General features: G+C 44.8%; 1 protein-coding gene across 4 annotated transcripts in view; it reads right to left on the bottom strand.

Moving 5' to 3' along the window:
* Window positions 1–1,565: 1,565 nt before the first annotated feature.
* Window positions 1,566–17,193, bottom strand: part of TCERG1L (transcription elongation regulator 1 like) — a 150,892-nt gene continuing 135,264 nt past the window's right edge. For all 4 annotated transcript variants that reach the window (XM_074907979.1, XM_074907980.1, XM_074907978.1 and 1 more), the window contains 4 exons: window positions 12,851–12,986; window positions 8,414–8,503; window positions 4,612–4,730; window positions 1,566–2,455 (listed from right to left, as the gene is read on the bottom strand). In XM_074907979.1, the coding sequence (XP_074764080.1) occupies window positions 2,299–2,455; window positions 4,612–4,730; window positions 8,414–8,503; window positions 12,851–12,986 (502 nt within the window). In that variant the 3' untranslated portion in view covers window positions 1,566–2,298. The remainder of the gene's footprint in view (window positions 2,456–4,611; window positions 4,731–8,413; window positions 8,504–12,850; window positions 12,987–17,193) is intronic.

Below are 17,193 nucleotides of genomic sequence, written 5' to 3' on the forward strand. Positions count from 1 at the left end.
TGTAATAGACACACTTCCTTCTGTTGCGCCACGGGGCTAGTCGCATTTATTTTAATATTCCTTCATTTTAAATATAAGAAAACACAGATGAACTTGGAGGCTTTCTAACAGGTACAGATCACCACCATCACTTGCGTGTCACCGAATTTCACAAGAAAACCAAACACATTATCCATTCACTATCACACTCGCATCACGACGCAGATTTCTGACATTGTCAGGAAATGCTAAAATCAAGAAGAATCCCCAACATGATAATGCCCCATTTTATTCATATTTGAAATAGGGGATGGCAGCGTAGGGTCTAGATAGGCACAATCATTTAAACCAGACAACACCACAAGGGGTACGAGCCAGTGAAATGGAAAAGTTTTCAGTCATAAAAGCCAGATCTCGTTGGTTTTCTGCATCTTACTTTTTTTTAAAAAAAAAAAAAAAAAAAAAAGAAAATTTGCAAAGCCTTATGAAAACCCATGTGAAGTCTGTCTTCAGGTCTACTGGAAGTCGTACACCTTTTTTCTGGGTCACCGCTGCCTAGTCCTACCACAGCTACAAGCGAACAGCATTTGTCTCTGCATAATTCCCGCAGGACTCCCGACTCCCACAGGGATGGGAACAAACCAGCCTCTTCCAGTGATGTAAAAATAATTGTTAAATCAAGGTGTAAGTGAGCAGCTACCACAAGTCTTGCCAGCCCTGTCAAATCCAATTGCACGTCCCAGCTCGCCCTGCAGCTCGCTCGGTCCTGAAGCACATCCCTCCCTTGCAGAGGTGAGAGAAACTGGCAGCGTCTGTTTAACCTGGTAGCGCTGACTCAGCAACGCGTTTCCTCGCTCCCACCAACAGCAACTTTGCGTCGGGTCTTGCTCTCACAGAAATAAATGACTTTTTTTTTTTTTTTTTTTTTTTTTGGTGTAGAAGTTTGAAACTCTACACCCTTTCTAAAACACATCTTACGTTGAGTACTCTTCTTTGAATTGAGTTCATTTTTCCAACGCGTTTAGAAAATACCCTTTATTTCCTTGATTATAAAAAATATCCAGCACACATCTAAAGAAAAAATTACCATTGGTTGGAGAAAATATCAACATCACTCCTCGCAGATAGAAATCTATAAATCTGATGAGTAATAACTCAAAAATTTGGTCGGCTGAGACAATTATGATGATCAGAGAGGAGAGTGTGTCATTCCTCCAGCATAAGGGGAGGAATATACTGATGTTCAGTGGAGCCGTACCGGTTTACTCTGATATCCCACCTGCGCAGGCAGAGAGACTATTTTGCTCTCGGTATGCTCAGATATTGATACTCCGACTGGTGTTAGTGGAATTTGCACACAAATCATGAGCGGTGGGAACTCTCTCTGGTTTTCCATCTCTCATGTAAAAACCATGAGACCTGCATTACTTCACCCAACATTTCAGAAAGTTTAGAAACTTAACAACCGCCCCCCCCCCCCGAAAATTGGCTTAAAATATTTATTAAAAAAGTTAAATATTTATTTATACAAATATGATGAGAAAAATCTCATGCAGACTTTTCACATACAGTAACGTAATCCAAATCATACTGGGATGGTTTTACAAAATAACTTCTTTTCGGAGCTGATGGAGAAGTGCTGCTGTCGCCCGGGGGGCTGAAAGCACCGTTCACGGTCATTAGGAAGCGATTTCTGAAACTTAAAAAGAGTTTTCCTATGGAACATATGCCAAGATTTTCACACTCTTCACTAAGATTAACAATTAATACCTTGTTACTACTACTCAGAGAACTGGACAGAGACGTATGAACACCGGGTAATGAATTCCTGCACGCCACCGTGCCTCTAAACACTTTATGTTAATGCATAAAGTTGCCGAAGATTGCATTAGATAATTCCCCTAAATGATGAAAATATCTTGAGATTGTTATGGATGGCATCTGCCTCTGCTTAATTACAAATCTGCATTGGATTCATAATTTGTGTATATTACAAGTAATTTGCATAATTAAAACAATTAAGGGATTGACATATCATGGCAATTAGAAATGCATCAAACTCTGGATGTTGTACAAAAGAGAGCTTCAATATGAAACATTAATTCTTTGAGAACAAAATATCCTTCAGATTCCTGCAGAACAACCTTCACAAATTCAATATATGTTCAATAAACTCCGTTTAGAGAAAGTTTTTCTCCGGGATATCCGCTTCCTCGTCAAGCTGTTGCAAGTTTAACCCCGAACGCTTTAGCCTTCATTTGAATTTCTTACTGCAGTCACAGCATGGACTTGTGTATTTATTGCCAGTTTCAGGAGGTTTTATCTCATTTTCCGTAGCCTTATCCTGTTTTCTTTGTCCCTCTTTTTAAGAATAAGTATGAACTGATTGAAAAAATGCTCTTGGTCCTTCTTCTTCTGCACAAGCCGAAACCGCTGATCTCTTCCATATTTTTCTGCGAATTCTTTAAACGTTGTTCTACAGAAAAAAAAAAAAAAGAGACATTTTAAAGCTGTGACTTTGCCAGTCTACTCTCAGACTCTTTGACCCAGATCTCACTTAACTTTTCATACAGACACCAAAACCAAGGGGTGTTTTGGGGAAGGTTTGATGGGAACGTGACGGTAAACCCAGGACAGGGGAGGTGAGACCACGCCACCACTGCCTGAGCTTTGGACTCACAGAGCAGCCTGCACTGGTTTACTTCCATCTTTCGGTTTAGAAAATTCTGGGTGATAGCAGGCAGGACAGTTTTTAATCATTAACACTGGATTTGCTACAGCACAGGTTACCGTGGCTTTAATCTATGCCTGCTGGTCCTTATGGCCAGTATTTCAATAATTAGAGCAAACTCACCTGTGCCAAACTGAAAACAAACACATTTTGACTGACAGCAGCGCACGGCACCTTATGAAACACCACCCGAGTTTCTAAATACAGCCAAAAAATTAATTGTAATGTTGAGTGACGGGCACTGTGCAACTGAAACCCAAGGGCAGCTTTGCCTGAGGATTTCCTCGCCAGTTCCCCGTGTACGCACGGTATCTGGAACCAGAAACATTCCCTGGTTTTCCTGCCTGGATGCTGTTGCCAATCCCAGTACAAGCCCATGGGCCGGGTCTGAGAGCAGCACGGCGGCGCCAGGAAGAACTGGCACCATGATTTACCAAGCAACAAGGGTGTTTTTATTTAAACTCCTGGACTTTTTTCTATTTCCAAGGTGTACATTGTTCCAGCAGTGTTTTCTAGCTTAACTTTCTTTTCGGTTGCATTCACAGCACCACGAGAAATGATGGAAAACTGTGGTTAATGAGGGGGAGGAGGGAAGCGATGACGCTGGGAAGGGCAGAGCCACGGCCCCGAGACCACGGGCAGGCAGCACAGCCCCATCCCACAGCCCCACCCCGGCGTGGAGCCCTGAGCTACCCGGCCTGATCCTGCCTGGATTTACAATAGGAGCTGATCAGCCCTGTCAACCCCGGGAGGACAGCGGGGATACCCCGGGCCCTCGGTTTTCCGCTCTCGCATCCCCCCGTCCCAACCCTGGATCTGTGCCCTTACCGAGCTCTGCCACCTGGATCTTGCAGTCCTTATGGCTGGCTGAATCAGGGCTCTAAATAACGTGTAGATTTGTAACAGTCACTTGGGGAAAGGCCTGTTCTCTTTTTACTGGGAATATTTTTGATTTATTTATCTCACTGCGTATCAAAATGATGCCAGAGATGCAAGTAGATGATGCTGCGGGCTCACAGCCAGCTCAGCAAACACATCAACAGGTGAAATGTTCTCTGTCCCTTAGGCCAGCACGATGTTGCCCTTGCAGGCTGAAAACATCATTGCTGGAACCAGCACTTAGCTCCTGCATTAGCCCAGAATATCCTCAGTTTTGTTGTAAAAAGCTTGTGATAATTATTACTCCTGGAGAGCCTGATGTGTTGTTTGTATCTACGTGTCTAGGCAGGTAGTGCCGTATAATTACCCGCATATTTTAGTAGAGCAAACAATAATTTCTTAGTTCCAACAGTTTAATCAGATTTATAATATATAAACCTTTATTTTAATATAATTTACAAAAGCGAAAGCTCTATCCTAAGCACTGCATTCATGGCAGTTTTGGATCCATTACTTAAAAAGCAATGTAGAAAAATAATTATTGCATTGCATGCTTTATTTTAATTTAGTGATATGGCATTAATACTAAATTTGCTAAATTACATTTCCCTTCCATCAAAAACAAAGCTAAATACAGTTTTTCACTAGTTACACCTGTGTGCCTATTATCAATGAGATTTAACGTTCAGGTATTGATTTTATATAACTAATATACATGTGTGTGTGTTCTCTAATGACAGCATACATAGGCAGATAAAATAAATGCGTTACGCTAAATATTACACATTCTGAGAGAAAAAAAAAAAAAAGGGAACAGAGAGAGAGATGGAATGCTCCCTTTTTGCAGTAATGCAACAAAATATTGTAAAATATTAGGGAAGAAATGTCAACAGAGTGTTGTAAGAAGGGATGTACCCGCCTGCTGTGAAGAGTACGCTCAGTGTCACGGCACTCTGGGGCTGATAAGCACAGGCTAAATGAGAAAGCTTATCTCAACAAATCTTCATAAGGCAATGCCATACCTTGGCGATAACTTGGATTCTTCAAGGAGCTTTTTAAATTCTTCTTTGGCTAACAACAATTTATTTTTCTTTTCTTTGTACTCTTCTCTGATCCTGGTCTTGACAAACTGTTCAAATATCTTTCCAAGAAAGGGAAACAAGATACAGTATTTATTAACAAAGCCTTTATGGTGTTTATGCCTGATCAAAGGGCTGTCAGTCTCAAAACTGCAGTTCTTATCTGCCCTCGGCACTGGCTGACCCGTACGCAGCTCAGCCTGCCTCATGCAGCACTGGCCGCGTGTCCTCACAAAATAAGTATCTGGAAAAAAGTGTCATTTGCACAGATAACATCTTCATTCAAACATCGAGTGCAACATAAATCAAAATTTTATGACTTCAGTGTCTTTCTCGCAATTTCATGCCTCGAGCATTATTTTTGTGCATCTGTAGAACTGACTGCAGTTATTTAGTTTGGATCTCGCATCTTTCCCAACTTGCTGGAATTCCTGAAAATGTCTATAATGCTAAACGTCAATATTCTGTAGGTTACCCCCAAAAAAGCCTGAAGACCTTTCAAATCAGTTGTCAAAAACCACGAGCTTGTACACGGGCCTCCGAACACATACACCCAAAAGCTTTAATGCATTTGGAACTGTTGACAACCTTCCTCTAACGGCATTTGGCAGCTAAACACGCAGCAGGGCACTCAGCATCAGCGTTTTTGGTGTCTTGAAAAGGAGTTAAGGAGTTTACTATGTCACAAAATTCTGCCCAGTGCTTTAATCACATTTTTAATACCAAAAACCTGGCCCCGCTGGTTTCACGCTCTGAAAAGTGTGGCCCGCTAAGCTGTGGAATGAAAGGAGCTGCTCCTCAAAATGCCATTAGCTTTCCATATTCACCATCCTTTTCACCACAAATTACATACATTAAATGTGATTACTGTGGTTACTACCACAGCTGCCTTCTCATCAGCCATGAGGATGCACAGGTGCAAGTCTAGATTTCATGAGAGCTGAAGTAACCAAATTACAACCGGTATTTAGTATGGAATGATGGAAAGGGCAGAAACAGCACTGGAAAAGGAAACGTCAAAAAATGGCCATGAAAGAAGTACTATGAAAAACCCAGGAAATCTAAATATGTTCTAATGTATGCAATTGCATAAGCTGGGTGTAAGAGGAGATGGAAAAAATGGAACAAATGAAGTAGGTGACACTGTTATTGCTTGCCTTTCTTCTATCAGTGAAGCTATTAGGAAGGTAATAAATCAAAATTAACAGATAGCTCATTATATTAATACAGTTGCTCTTTCACCCTTCATTGTTCCTTACTTAAACGCAGTAGCATCTTCCAGCTGTTAATAACCCCCTGGTAAATATCGGTAAGGAAGCAGGGCAAGGCACAGATGTTCAATACCAGATCGTTCTGCTCCTCAGGCCGCGTGCGGGCACCCCCGGCAGCACAGCCCCCCGCCTGGGGTCAGACCCACCGCAGCACGGGGGCAAGCCAGGGGCAAGTTCCCTCAGAGGCTTGCAGATCACAGAATCCCAGACTGGTTTGGGTTGGGAGGGAGCTTACAGCCCACCCAGTGCCACCCCCTGCCCCGGGCAGGGCTACCTTCCACCAGCCCAGGGTGCCCAAAGCCCCGTCCAACCCGGCCTTGAACCCTGCCAGGGAGGGGGCAGCCACAGCTGCTCTGGGCAGCCTGTGCCAGGGCCTCACCCCCTCACAGGGGAGAATTTCTGCTTCAGATCGCACCTAAATCTGCCCTCTGCCAGGTTAAACCCGTCACCCCTCGTCCTATGGCCACAGGCCCTATTGTCTGTCCCCCCCTTTCCCGCAGCCCCTTTCAGCCCTGGGGGGCCGCTCTAAGGTCTCCCCGGAGCCTTCTCTCCTCCAGCTCAACCCCCCAACTCTCTCAGCCTGTCCTCACAGGGGGGGCTCCAGTCCCCCAGCATCTCTGTGGCTCCTCCGGCACCACTGGAGCAGGTCCGTGTCCTTCTGTTGGTGCCCCAGAGCTGGACCCAGCACTCCACATCACAGTCAAAACACTTTCCCTGCCCTTTCCATGGAAATAAAAAAATACTGTACAGCCAGCCATGCTCCAGCTCTCCTCTCCTCTCCTCTCCTCTCCTCTCCTCTCCTCTCCTCTCCTCTCCTCTCCTCTCCTCTCCTCCCCTTCCCCATTCATTCATTCATCACTTTCACCATGACTCACTTCTCATCTCCAATCCCCTCCAATATAAACTCGCTATTCAGGCCATGCAGTCAGCATCCGTGAAGGTATAATAAATGATTCCATAAACCTAAATAATGTCTTCCACTAATTTGAGTTGCACTTCAAGAAGTAATTTCATTAAATCAGGCACCTACTCTTGTCCGAGTCTAACTTTCTTCTTAAACTACTTCTTGGAGGAAAACGGGGTCTAATTAAATGGCACTACGTCTAGAAATCTTAACTTCAAGCTTAGTAGATAAAATATATTACACACCTGGCACCCCCTCCCGAGCTTGCTGTTTTTTTAACCCTGTTCTGGAGAAGAGCAACTAACAATTGTTCTCTTCCACCTTAGCTCTGAGCCTGTATTACTGTCCCCCTCAGAGCCAACCTCCACCTGACTATGGGTTTCTACCTACAGGACTGCCAGGTACCTGCTTTCCATAACCCTTTCCTTGAGTATTAAATATATCCCACAAACGAGGTCCCCCTCAGCAGTGCTCCAAGCACATTATATCACGTCTATTCATGATGTATTTTTATTATATCATCTCTAAGGCTGATAAAATGAAATAAGTAATGCATCTTGATGGACTCATCAAGGTCTAAGGTTTTGTCCTTGCTGATTCCCTGAAATAAATACAAAACTCCCTGCTTGGTGTCTTGTTTAGTAATATTTTCCATTCTAGCAGTTTCTCTTACATTTTCATTCCCATATTTCCTTATTATTTTATTTCTCTTTTCTTCCTTAGGAAAGAAAATATTGGAAAGGGAGTATATGAAGATGTATGTGCCCAGTCCCTCAGTAAATATCTACGGGAAGCTCTCTGGAGAATCACAAGACAATATGGGCCCCAGCGCAATGGAATAGGAATAAGTACATTTTTCATTGCGTTTATTTAAAAAACAGACAAGTCCATATTCAAAATTCTTCCTTCTCCAGGATGACAAAAGACTGGTAAGGAAGAAAAATAACTGCAGAATAGAAGTGCTCACCTTCTCTGCAACATCCCTGCGTCTCTCCTAAATTTTTTAGGCTAACCTGCAGCCCTCAGGTCCTTTTACACGACAATTAATGCCAAAATAAACAAGGCAGCAGAAGTCCACTTCCCTTTGCAGCGCGCCCAAAAAACCCAAACAGGCATTGGCATAGCCACGGTGCTCGATCCCTTTAGGTCTAGCAAGTTTGGTTATTGCAAAATACAGCAGTAGATATGGCCAAGCTCCTCAAAAATATTCTAAGTAATAAAAATGAAGTAGTCTCTCTACAGTATTTAAATAATTCAGCATGGAAACATTACCTTGCGGCCGTTTCCCTTTCTAGAGCCCAGCTGCCCAGACTCAGTGGGAGTTGTTCCTACAACCCAAGAGTCCGTAGCTCATCTCTGTCTGCAAACTCACTTGTCACCACTCGCTTTGCAAAGGAGACAGCGCTTCCTCATGAGCAGAGCCTAAATCCTGAGTCTCGCTGAAAAACTCAAAAATGAAATTTTAATTTTATGCAATTCTATTTACTCTACCAAATAACTACTCTGTTACTACGGTTAATCTGGGAGCTGTTTGCTGACAGTCAGAAACTACGCTCGAGGTCATGCTCACCTGCTTACGTTCTTCTGAATTTAGCAGAAGGTAGCGTGGATCAAACACTATTTTGTGTAACTCTTTTTCCCATGTAGAAAATGCTGAGACCTGTGAAGTACACAAACACAGTTGCATTAAGGAATTTTAATAAGGATGTGAAAGAAGGAAATGTTCCAAGGTGAAGCAAAAGAGCAGTTCAGAAAGCTAATGAACCCTCCAAAGGATGCCTCAGAGCGGTTGGAAGCTGAATTTTAATCTGTGTCTGGCAATGCTCTGGTCGCCCCCACACCATTAGTATTGATTTGCTCTAGGACACCTCACTGAGTATCTAGGAGAAGCTCCTGCCACATTTTTTTGATGGAAAGAATCTGTAGCGGAAAGGAAAAAACCCATTTTATTATCCCCTTTGTACACAAGATGCCTCAATTTCCATTTAAGCTCAATTATCTCAGCATTATCTTCCCTCCTCTACAAAACTTAAATTATAACCCAAATGAGGCCGTCAAGGCACACACACCCTACAGAGGTGCCTCTGTTTTCCCTGAAACCTCTTTAGGGTGAGTGGGCCCTAAGGACCACCTCGAACCTGAGCAGGTCCCTCACTTGCCCAGTCCCTGTCGCCTGGGGCTTTTACAGAACGACACTGGGAACATAGGACTGAAATCCCCAGCCTGATTTCGGCACCTTGTACAGCATCCCTGTTAATTACCTTGTTAAAGACAACTCCAGAGCAACATAAAATATTCTAATCACTCCATCTAATTACAAAGAAGAGTAAATTCACTTAAAAAATTAAGTATGTGAAGTATAATTAAAATAGAGTAATTAACACTCAAGCAGGAAAGCTCTGAAGAAGCAAAGTGGCCTTCAATAGACTGGGTTTCCTCTTAAGAGTGGTTCAAAATTGGAAAACTCAGAGTTGAAGGCAGCTTTCCAGATGTGCAGGGACTGAGGGGTGTCTCCTCCAAACGCCGTCCTCCCGCAGCCTGCGGTTCTCCCTCCGCATCCACACTGGCGGCCAAGTCCTGAGGTTTGGGCTTTTCCACCCTCAGAAGGATCAGCAGCAGGAATCTTTTTATTCCGGGTGTCTTTTATATCCTCTCTCGGACATCAGCCAGCTTTGTTCCCAGTACAAAGGCTGGTTTGAATTTAAACCTAGTTAAACTCGGGTTAAGTTTTTGTGTAATATTTCCTGTTTATGATTTTTTATTTAGTAATTACTACCTTTCACATACTGCAGACATAGACCTAAAATAAATGTTGGCTACTGATATTTAACAATTAATTCTAGCTACACATCATACCCTCTTCAGGATACTCATTTTTATGTGCAAATGCTCATAAAATATTAAAATTCTGACTAATCTCCCAATATGTATTGTGGTCTTCTTCCCTCCTATGGGACATCCAACCAAGGAACACTTGCAATGGGAATGGTGGGGGTGACATCACTTTTTAAAGATTTCTGTGACCTGTTATCTCCACAGACGAAAAGGAGAAGAGAGATCTGAGCTTGTCGTGGGTTTCCAGTTCTCAGCTCCTGCTTTTAACCAGAGTGCGACGTACAGGGAAAAAACTCACAAAAATTCAACATACCGAGCTTGAGCAGTATGTTTAGAAGTGAAAGGACATCTATCTGAATAGCTGATGTTATTTTTAACTCACTCTAGAAGCCCAGCATCGACGGTTGGTTGAGATTTTGGCTTTGACTGAAAGATTCATAAGAACAGAAAGGCAAAGTGCCCGTTATTTTCCGTGGATGCGTTTGTCTTCATCCGCAGAGGATTCCCAGCTTTCAGGAGATGTTTTTCTGGTAGACGAGCTACTGAAACACGCCAAAACTGGCAAGAAGGGTGGAGCAGTGAGGGGCTTAGAGGAGGCACCTGGGTTGGCACAGCAAGGGTCACCCCGCACCCCAGCCAGGAGCCCCCTTCCCTGTGACCTCAACTGACCAACGACCCCCAGTGAAAACTGGGGCTCAGTGGCTTGTCCTTAAAGAAAGGGGCTCTTCGGGTCTGTCTGAAACACAGGCTGGGGGAAAAAATCCAGCAAAAAACCTGTTTATTTGGTGGTTTTTTTAAATTTATTCTTTAGGATAATGCTGAGGCTGCAAGAATTGTTTTGAGATGGAAAGGTGAGGGTTAGGAGCCCCCAAACCCCCTTTTTTTCCCCCTAGTATTAAGAAGGTAAAATCTTGAAAAAAAAAGTACCCTTTGGAATCCTTTAGAAAAGGCTTGTTTCACTGATGGCATCCCAGCAAGGAGAAGACCTTCCTAGAAATACAGACTGTAGAATGTGGCTATGTTGATGCCATGGCTGTGAGGGAGCCAGGAAGAGGCTTGAATTTTCCCCTTCCCCTCAGGATCTTGTGGAAGCTTTTAAACTTCCAGGAGGATATCAGAGATTACATTCTTACATGGGAAAACGTGCCACAGACTTAAGAATAGTGCCACTGCCTCGGAGCTACACAAAAAAATCAAATATATTTTTTAAATGTTACAATACACATACTTCTGTTGATATAATTTACGTAGGAAGATTCAGAACTGCGCTGAAGAACTCCATCGAGCTGAAGCGTTTTGTAATGCCATCAAGTAACTTCTTGAGGGATAACAACGTGATGAGAAACTGGCAGGAGACATTCATTAAATAATCAGATTAAAATAACACTAATGGCCTCGCTGCATTCCAAGCAATGCCAGCCTGCAGGTGCTAACCACTGGCTTGTCTGGACATTTAAAAACCGCTCGGGGTGAAAGCAAAGTAACCTACTGTCTATATATGTTTAAATAATAGCAAAACCAAACTGTAAACCCTGAATTCCTTATGAGCAACTCCGACTCTTACACTGGAAACACTTGAGGAATCCTATTAGAGAACAGCCCTAATACTTTCAAATGTTGACTTATTGCCCCCCGACTTAAAATCTGCCAGCAGAAGTCTCCAACCAGCATTCACTGATGGCACTTCTGCATTTCTTAAACATAAATAACTAAATGTATTAATAAAGCAGGTCTGGCATGGAGATAATTTACTGCTGAGCTTCTGAAGCTCTAATTATCCACCTTTAAAGTCTGCTGATTACTAGTGATGAATTTTATAGGCTTTACTGCCTAACAATAGACACCTTATTTATTTTTCTTCGCAGAACTTGCACGAACTTCTATAGAATACATATTTTTGGAGTGTTGGAAGGAGGCATAAAATCTGCATAACACTGTTTCATTATTCACCCATTTACATGTGTGGAATTAGGACCTAAAGCTGGGATGCTCATTAATTCCATTCACACCCAAAATCATCAGTTCTCTGGAAGAAGGGACCCTGTAAGCTGAACTTTTCTGGAGGTGATTTTATGTTTATAAATAACAGAGTCCAAAACTCCTCACAGTGACGGTCACCTTCATGCGGCCAGTTCAACAGAGGTGTCTAAGCGCTACCACAGAAAACAAAAATCAGGTGGAAGCCCTTTACAAAATCAGTCACTGGATGCTATTACACCATCTGTAATTCATGTTTCACCATTGGTCATGAGGCTCATAGTGCTGTCAGCGTCTGTCTGCAAATTAAATGAATGTTCCATCCATCCCCTCATAATCTTGATTAGGTCACGGCCAAGTGGCCGCAGTGACTCGGAGCCCTCCCATAACCTGTACGCCAGGTCTGTGCTGGGCCCGGCCGGGAGGCAACGGTGCTCCAGGTGCTCTCACCCCGGCTGGCTGCTGAGGGGCCACCTCTCCTTGGCCCTGACTAGCCCAAAGCCCCGAGCTCCTGCACCTAAGCCAGAACCACCACATCTCCCCAAGGAGGTCCAAGGGTGGTCAGGGAGGTCCAGGGAAAAGGGCAGGTTTCTTTCTAACCCTCCTGAGACTCCAGTATGTTCTTTTCTAACAGACTGGGCAGACTTCAGATGGCCAGGGACTGCATTTGTCTTCCCACTGCTGGGATCATTGGAGTCTGTGGCGATAAGACCTCTCCCATGACAAAAAAACAAAACAAAACAAAACAAAACAAAACAAAGAGCTTGTCAGGAGCGTTTCCGAGCCTGGTGTTGTCAGGTGATACACACAACACGTCTTTCGTCCTTTGTTCATCATGTGCTGCAGACATCTGGGGGTCCGTGTGGGACCCCCGGGATGGCGTGTGGCTATGGTCCCCGTGCCCAGCTGAGCCCTGGCCTGTGCCGGAGGAGCTACCACCCCTGGGGTATCTTTGGGTCTGTCTACAGTAATTTTTTTTGAATCGCAGCTGCAAAGTGCTGAGGTTCTGCACAACCCGAAGAAAAGTCTCAGGGAAGTACCACAAAGCCACACGGTTAACAGACAGAAAACCCCCTCTCCATAATTCTCCCTTCGACTGCTGAGTCATCGCTGTGAAACGATTCCTGTGGTGGTCCTAGATGAGGCCCCGTTTTCACAAACGAGCTCCGTCAGAGGGAGCGCGGGCGTTCCTTACCCCTCTCTCCAGAAGCATGTCTCGGAAATGAGTGATGCGCTCCTCTAGGGAGGGCGTGATCTGAGGTGCTGATGGTTCCTCATTTCTCTCCTCCGTTTCAGCCTTCCCCTGCTCAGCAGCTTGGGAATCTTCTGTTCTTTAACAAGATAGAAAATAGTTCAGTAACCGCCAACTCGGGAGGGGATTTTTAACCCTCTCCAGAAAGCCCCCCCAGGCCGGCAGGACCTCCTGGCGCATGCGGAGCAGCCAGGGCGCAGACGCCGACAGCTCAGAAGTTGACCCAAACCTGCAGCTGGTTTTTGGAGCATGGGGGCCCTGCCAAGGGACCTCCGACAGCTCGTTCTGGGGAAGGATGGGCTACTGGCGTGATCAAAGAGCAACTCAGCAGCAAAACACCACGCTATATTTCAAGCTACAGAAAAGTGACAGCTTTATATAAAATTTGTCAAGGAGTGGAGACTTTAAAGGAGTGACTGAAGAGACTCATCTCCGTTTATTTGTCTTTCCTCTGGTTTTGTGCCCCCAAACTTGAAAGTCAACACTAATCTTCATTTTATGTTCCCATGCACCCCATGAGCTCACTCCTGAGGGAAGCAATCCGGCAACGCATCGCATGCACAAACCTGCCAATAGAGCACCAGCGAGGAACCTGCCCTTTGTCAGTGCCAGAAGGTCTATATTTATCCTGACAGCCTTCCTCCAAGATTGCATCTGATTAGAATAAATAGGTGTTTCTGAGAAAATACTTACTAGTTATTGCCCGAGTCCCTTTGCCTACAGGACCCCCTGGATAACGGCACGGACGCAGCACTGCTGTGCTCATTTCAGGAAAGGGCAGTTTACTGCAAGTTTTAACCATAAAGCAGCAGCAGCACAAGAGGGGTGTTCTCCTCAGGTGCAATTCTACATCATCAGTGGCATCACTGGAGCTGAACTGCTTCACACCAGATAAACATCTGCATAATTTTATCAGAGTTAGAGACCATTAACATCAGCGCTGGAAGCGAACACCCATTGCCCCACTGTTCAGAGGGATGACGATCTGCCCCCGTGGGCCCTCAGCATCTGCAGGGAGAGGTTCACTAGATGGGAACCAGAAAGGTAGGAGGGAGTCTGTTCCAGGAGGGTGATGGGATTTGAGATGGGGTATAAAACCCCTGACTTCACAGAATGCCAGAGAGGTTTGGGTTGGGAGGGACCTTAAAGATTATCCAGTTCCCACCCTGCAGCCATGGGCAGGAACTCCGAGACACCTTCCACTTCAGAGAAGTTGGCTAACTCAGCCCTCAAAATCAGGCTTGTGCTCTGGGTCCATCCTGCTGTTTCTTAATGATCTGAGTAATTGGAGAGTTCAGTACAAATTAAGGCTCTTACTGGAAAGATCAGGCGTCTTACAACAATCACAAGGTTCAAGTGAGGATAATGAAAGTAAGGCAATTTCTTAGCCTCCTACTAGGCATGGTTGCATTTTCTACTGATGCCATTTTACCACTACAGAATAATAGTTTGAAATTTCAACAGGAAAACACTTTTTTTTATTTCCGAGCAAATGAATTAGATCTGTATGTAATGTGAGCTCTAGCGTATTATCTTCCTTCTGCAAGTAATTACATTACACTTACATTTATCCTAAAATGATGCGGCAGTACTAGTGATTTGAGAGATATCAAGGTGTTCTTCGCAGAGTGACAGTGACTTTTAGATCACAATAGCAAATTTTACTCTGTGACATGATCCATGAACAGCCCGATCCAATTTCTGGTACACACAAAGAGCTTTTCCAAGCCAAAACTGAGAGAAACACAGTACAGGACTCTCTTGGCCAAGCACCAGAAGAGCCCCTCTTTCCTTCAGTCCTCCTTACACAACTGAAAATGATGCTGCAGGGACTTTTTCCTCATGCCAAAAATGACAATAAAGAATAAAATTTTATTCGGCAAATAACACAATAATCTGCACAACAAACAATGTGACTTCCTACTCAGATGGACGCGTAGGGGCAGCCTCCTTACACAGTCCTGGAATCCTGCAAATCTCAAAATGGATTGGGTGGCAAGACGTTTTGTATAACTGTGGTACCCACTGAAAGGAGAAGAGGCAATGGGCACAGAATGAAATACTGAAAAACTGAAAGGGAAATCCATCTAAGCATAAGAAAAAGGTTTTTTACTGCGAAGCTGGTCAGAGCCTGGGGCAGGCTGCCCGGGGAGCCTGTGGGGCTCCATCCTGGGAGACGCTCAACCCCCCTGGACAGGTCCCTGAGCGACCCACGGGGAGCAGGTTGGACTGAGGCCTCTGTAAAGAAAACCCAGAAAACCTACATTTCTCTGAAGACTGCTCTTCTTTTGTAGAGAGTACAAGCAGAGCATTGCCCGAGTAAGGATTTGACGTCAGTATTTTTAAGCACCCCAAGGAAATGTAAATAGAAGTGCAAGAGCAGGTTGTGGAGCCCCGGTGCAGGTTCTGACTGGAAGCACTGGGCAGAGGTTGTGCAAACGTCCACGGGAGACAGAGGGGAGTGCTGCTGCCTTCTGCTGCCAGCCCCGGGCCAGGTCCTCTGCCAGCTCTGCCACCAAAGCAAACAGTGGGAGAAGCCAACAGCAGATCTGTTCTTACCTGAAACCCTGGAAGCACGTGCCACCTCCTCTCTGAGTTATGCTTAACCAAGAAAAAGTGTTGACGTTGCAAAAAATAAGTGAATAATGGCCGTGCGGGGGTAAAAATGGGGTTCAATTTCCCGTTCTGCTGCAGATGCCAAGCGCAGGGCCGGGAATGTCCGGCTACAACCTGCCTGCGGCTCGCTGTGTGCACTGAGCCCTGCCCGGGGCAGGAACCCCCCGAGCCAGGGGCAGCACCGCCTGCGGGTGGGGGTGGGAGACCTACTGCCTTCACAGGCAATTATTAACGTGGATACGACAGCAACAGAAACAGCTTTTCTGTCTGCCTGTCCTGGTTTTGATGGGTTAAAGCTAATTGGTTGGGTTTTTTTCCCCCTTTCTTAGTAGCTGGAACGGTGCTGCGTTTTGGATTTAGTGGGGAGTTTGATACGAGAAGGACGTTGACAAGACACCGATGTTTTCAGTTGTTGCTAAGAAATCCAGGGCTTCTCAACTCCCCCTGTCCTGCCCGTGCGCAGGTACACAAGGAGCTGGGGGGGAGCACAGGCAAAACAAGGGGCCCAGACTGGCCCCGGGGATATTCCAGATCATACAACGTCACGCGCAGCGGGCAGAGGAGGGTTGGTCGGGAAGCTCACTCGAGGTTTTGGGATGGGGGTTTCAGGATTCTCTCTCCTCTGGGATCACTGGGGCCGGGCATCGGTCAGCGGTCGGTGAGCAATTGCATTGTGCATGACCTATATGTGTTTTTTATTGTTACTGTTATTATTATCATTATTATTTTGATTTTATTTCAATTATTAAATTGTTTTTAGCTCAACCTGTGTGTCTCCGTACCCTTACCCCTCCACCCTGGGGTGAGCGGGGTGAGGCAGTGACTGTGTGGTGTTTGGCTGTCGGCTGGGATTAAACCACAACACCGTCCAGCACCAAAATTAAAATTTGTTTGGTTTTCTGTAAAGATAAATCTTTTTTCACCTCTGGATTCAGTCTGGAGTGAGCAGCACTTTGTCCATTCCAAAATAAAACAAATCAGAGGAAACAAAGTCAGATTTGGACCTTGTACGTGCAATTTGGAAGACAAAAAGCTGGTGATGTGCATCCTCTTACCCAAAGCACATCAGTAGACTTTACACCCTGAGAATTCCCCTTTTGCTGTTCATGGCACGGAGTAACTCGGCCGCTTTTCTGACAAGGAACTACAGGCCACAGTTTTTAAATCCATCCTGCTTTTGGCTGCCTAGTTTAGACACACACAGATGTAGGCAGCTGAGACCCACAGCACTTAGAAACAACGATATCAGTTCCAGACACTGCTGGCAGCAGCGTTTCCAACTGCCGGGCAACCAACCACCACAGGGCTCAGCTGCGGAGCTGGGAGGTTGCCCCTGCCGTGGATCCCCAGCTGGGACACAGCACGCAGTCCCCAGGGGGATGGCTCAGCCCCATTAACGACAATCTTAGTATAGCAGAAGAGTTTATACGTGATTTTTATCCCGAGGATAACTAAATTCTAGTTTGAAATTAAAATCCTACAATATTTTACTTATTTATGTCATGAAGTGTTAGCTATGGTCTAACATTAATACATTTAAACAAGCACCCAGGCTGCGTTTCTCTGGTGAAAGGTCAGTATTTTAAAGGTCCATCCATGGACCTCTGTGTTCTGCCATTGTTTCAGGGTACAAAGCAAAATGTCAGGAAATCTTTGCATGCTATAAAAGA

This window comes from Athene noctua, chromosome 5, assembly GCF_965140245.1.
Source record: "Athene noctua chromosome 5, bAthNoc1.hap1.1, whole genome shotgun sequence".
Lineage (NCBI taxonomy): Eukaryota > Metazoa > Chordata > Aves > Strigiformes > Strigidae > Athene > Athene noctua.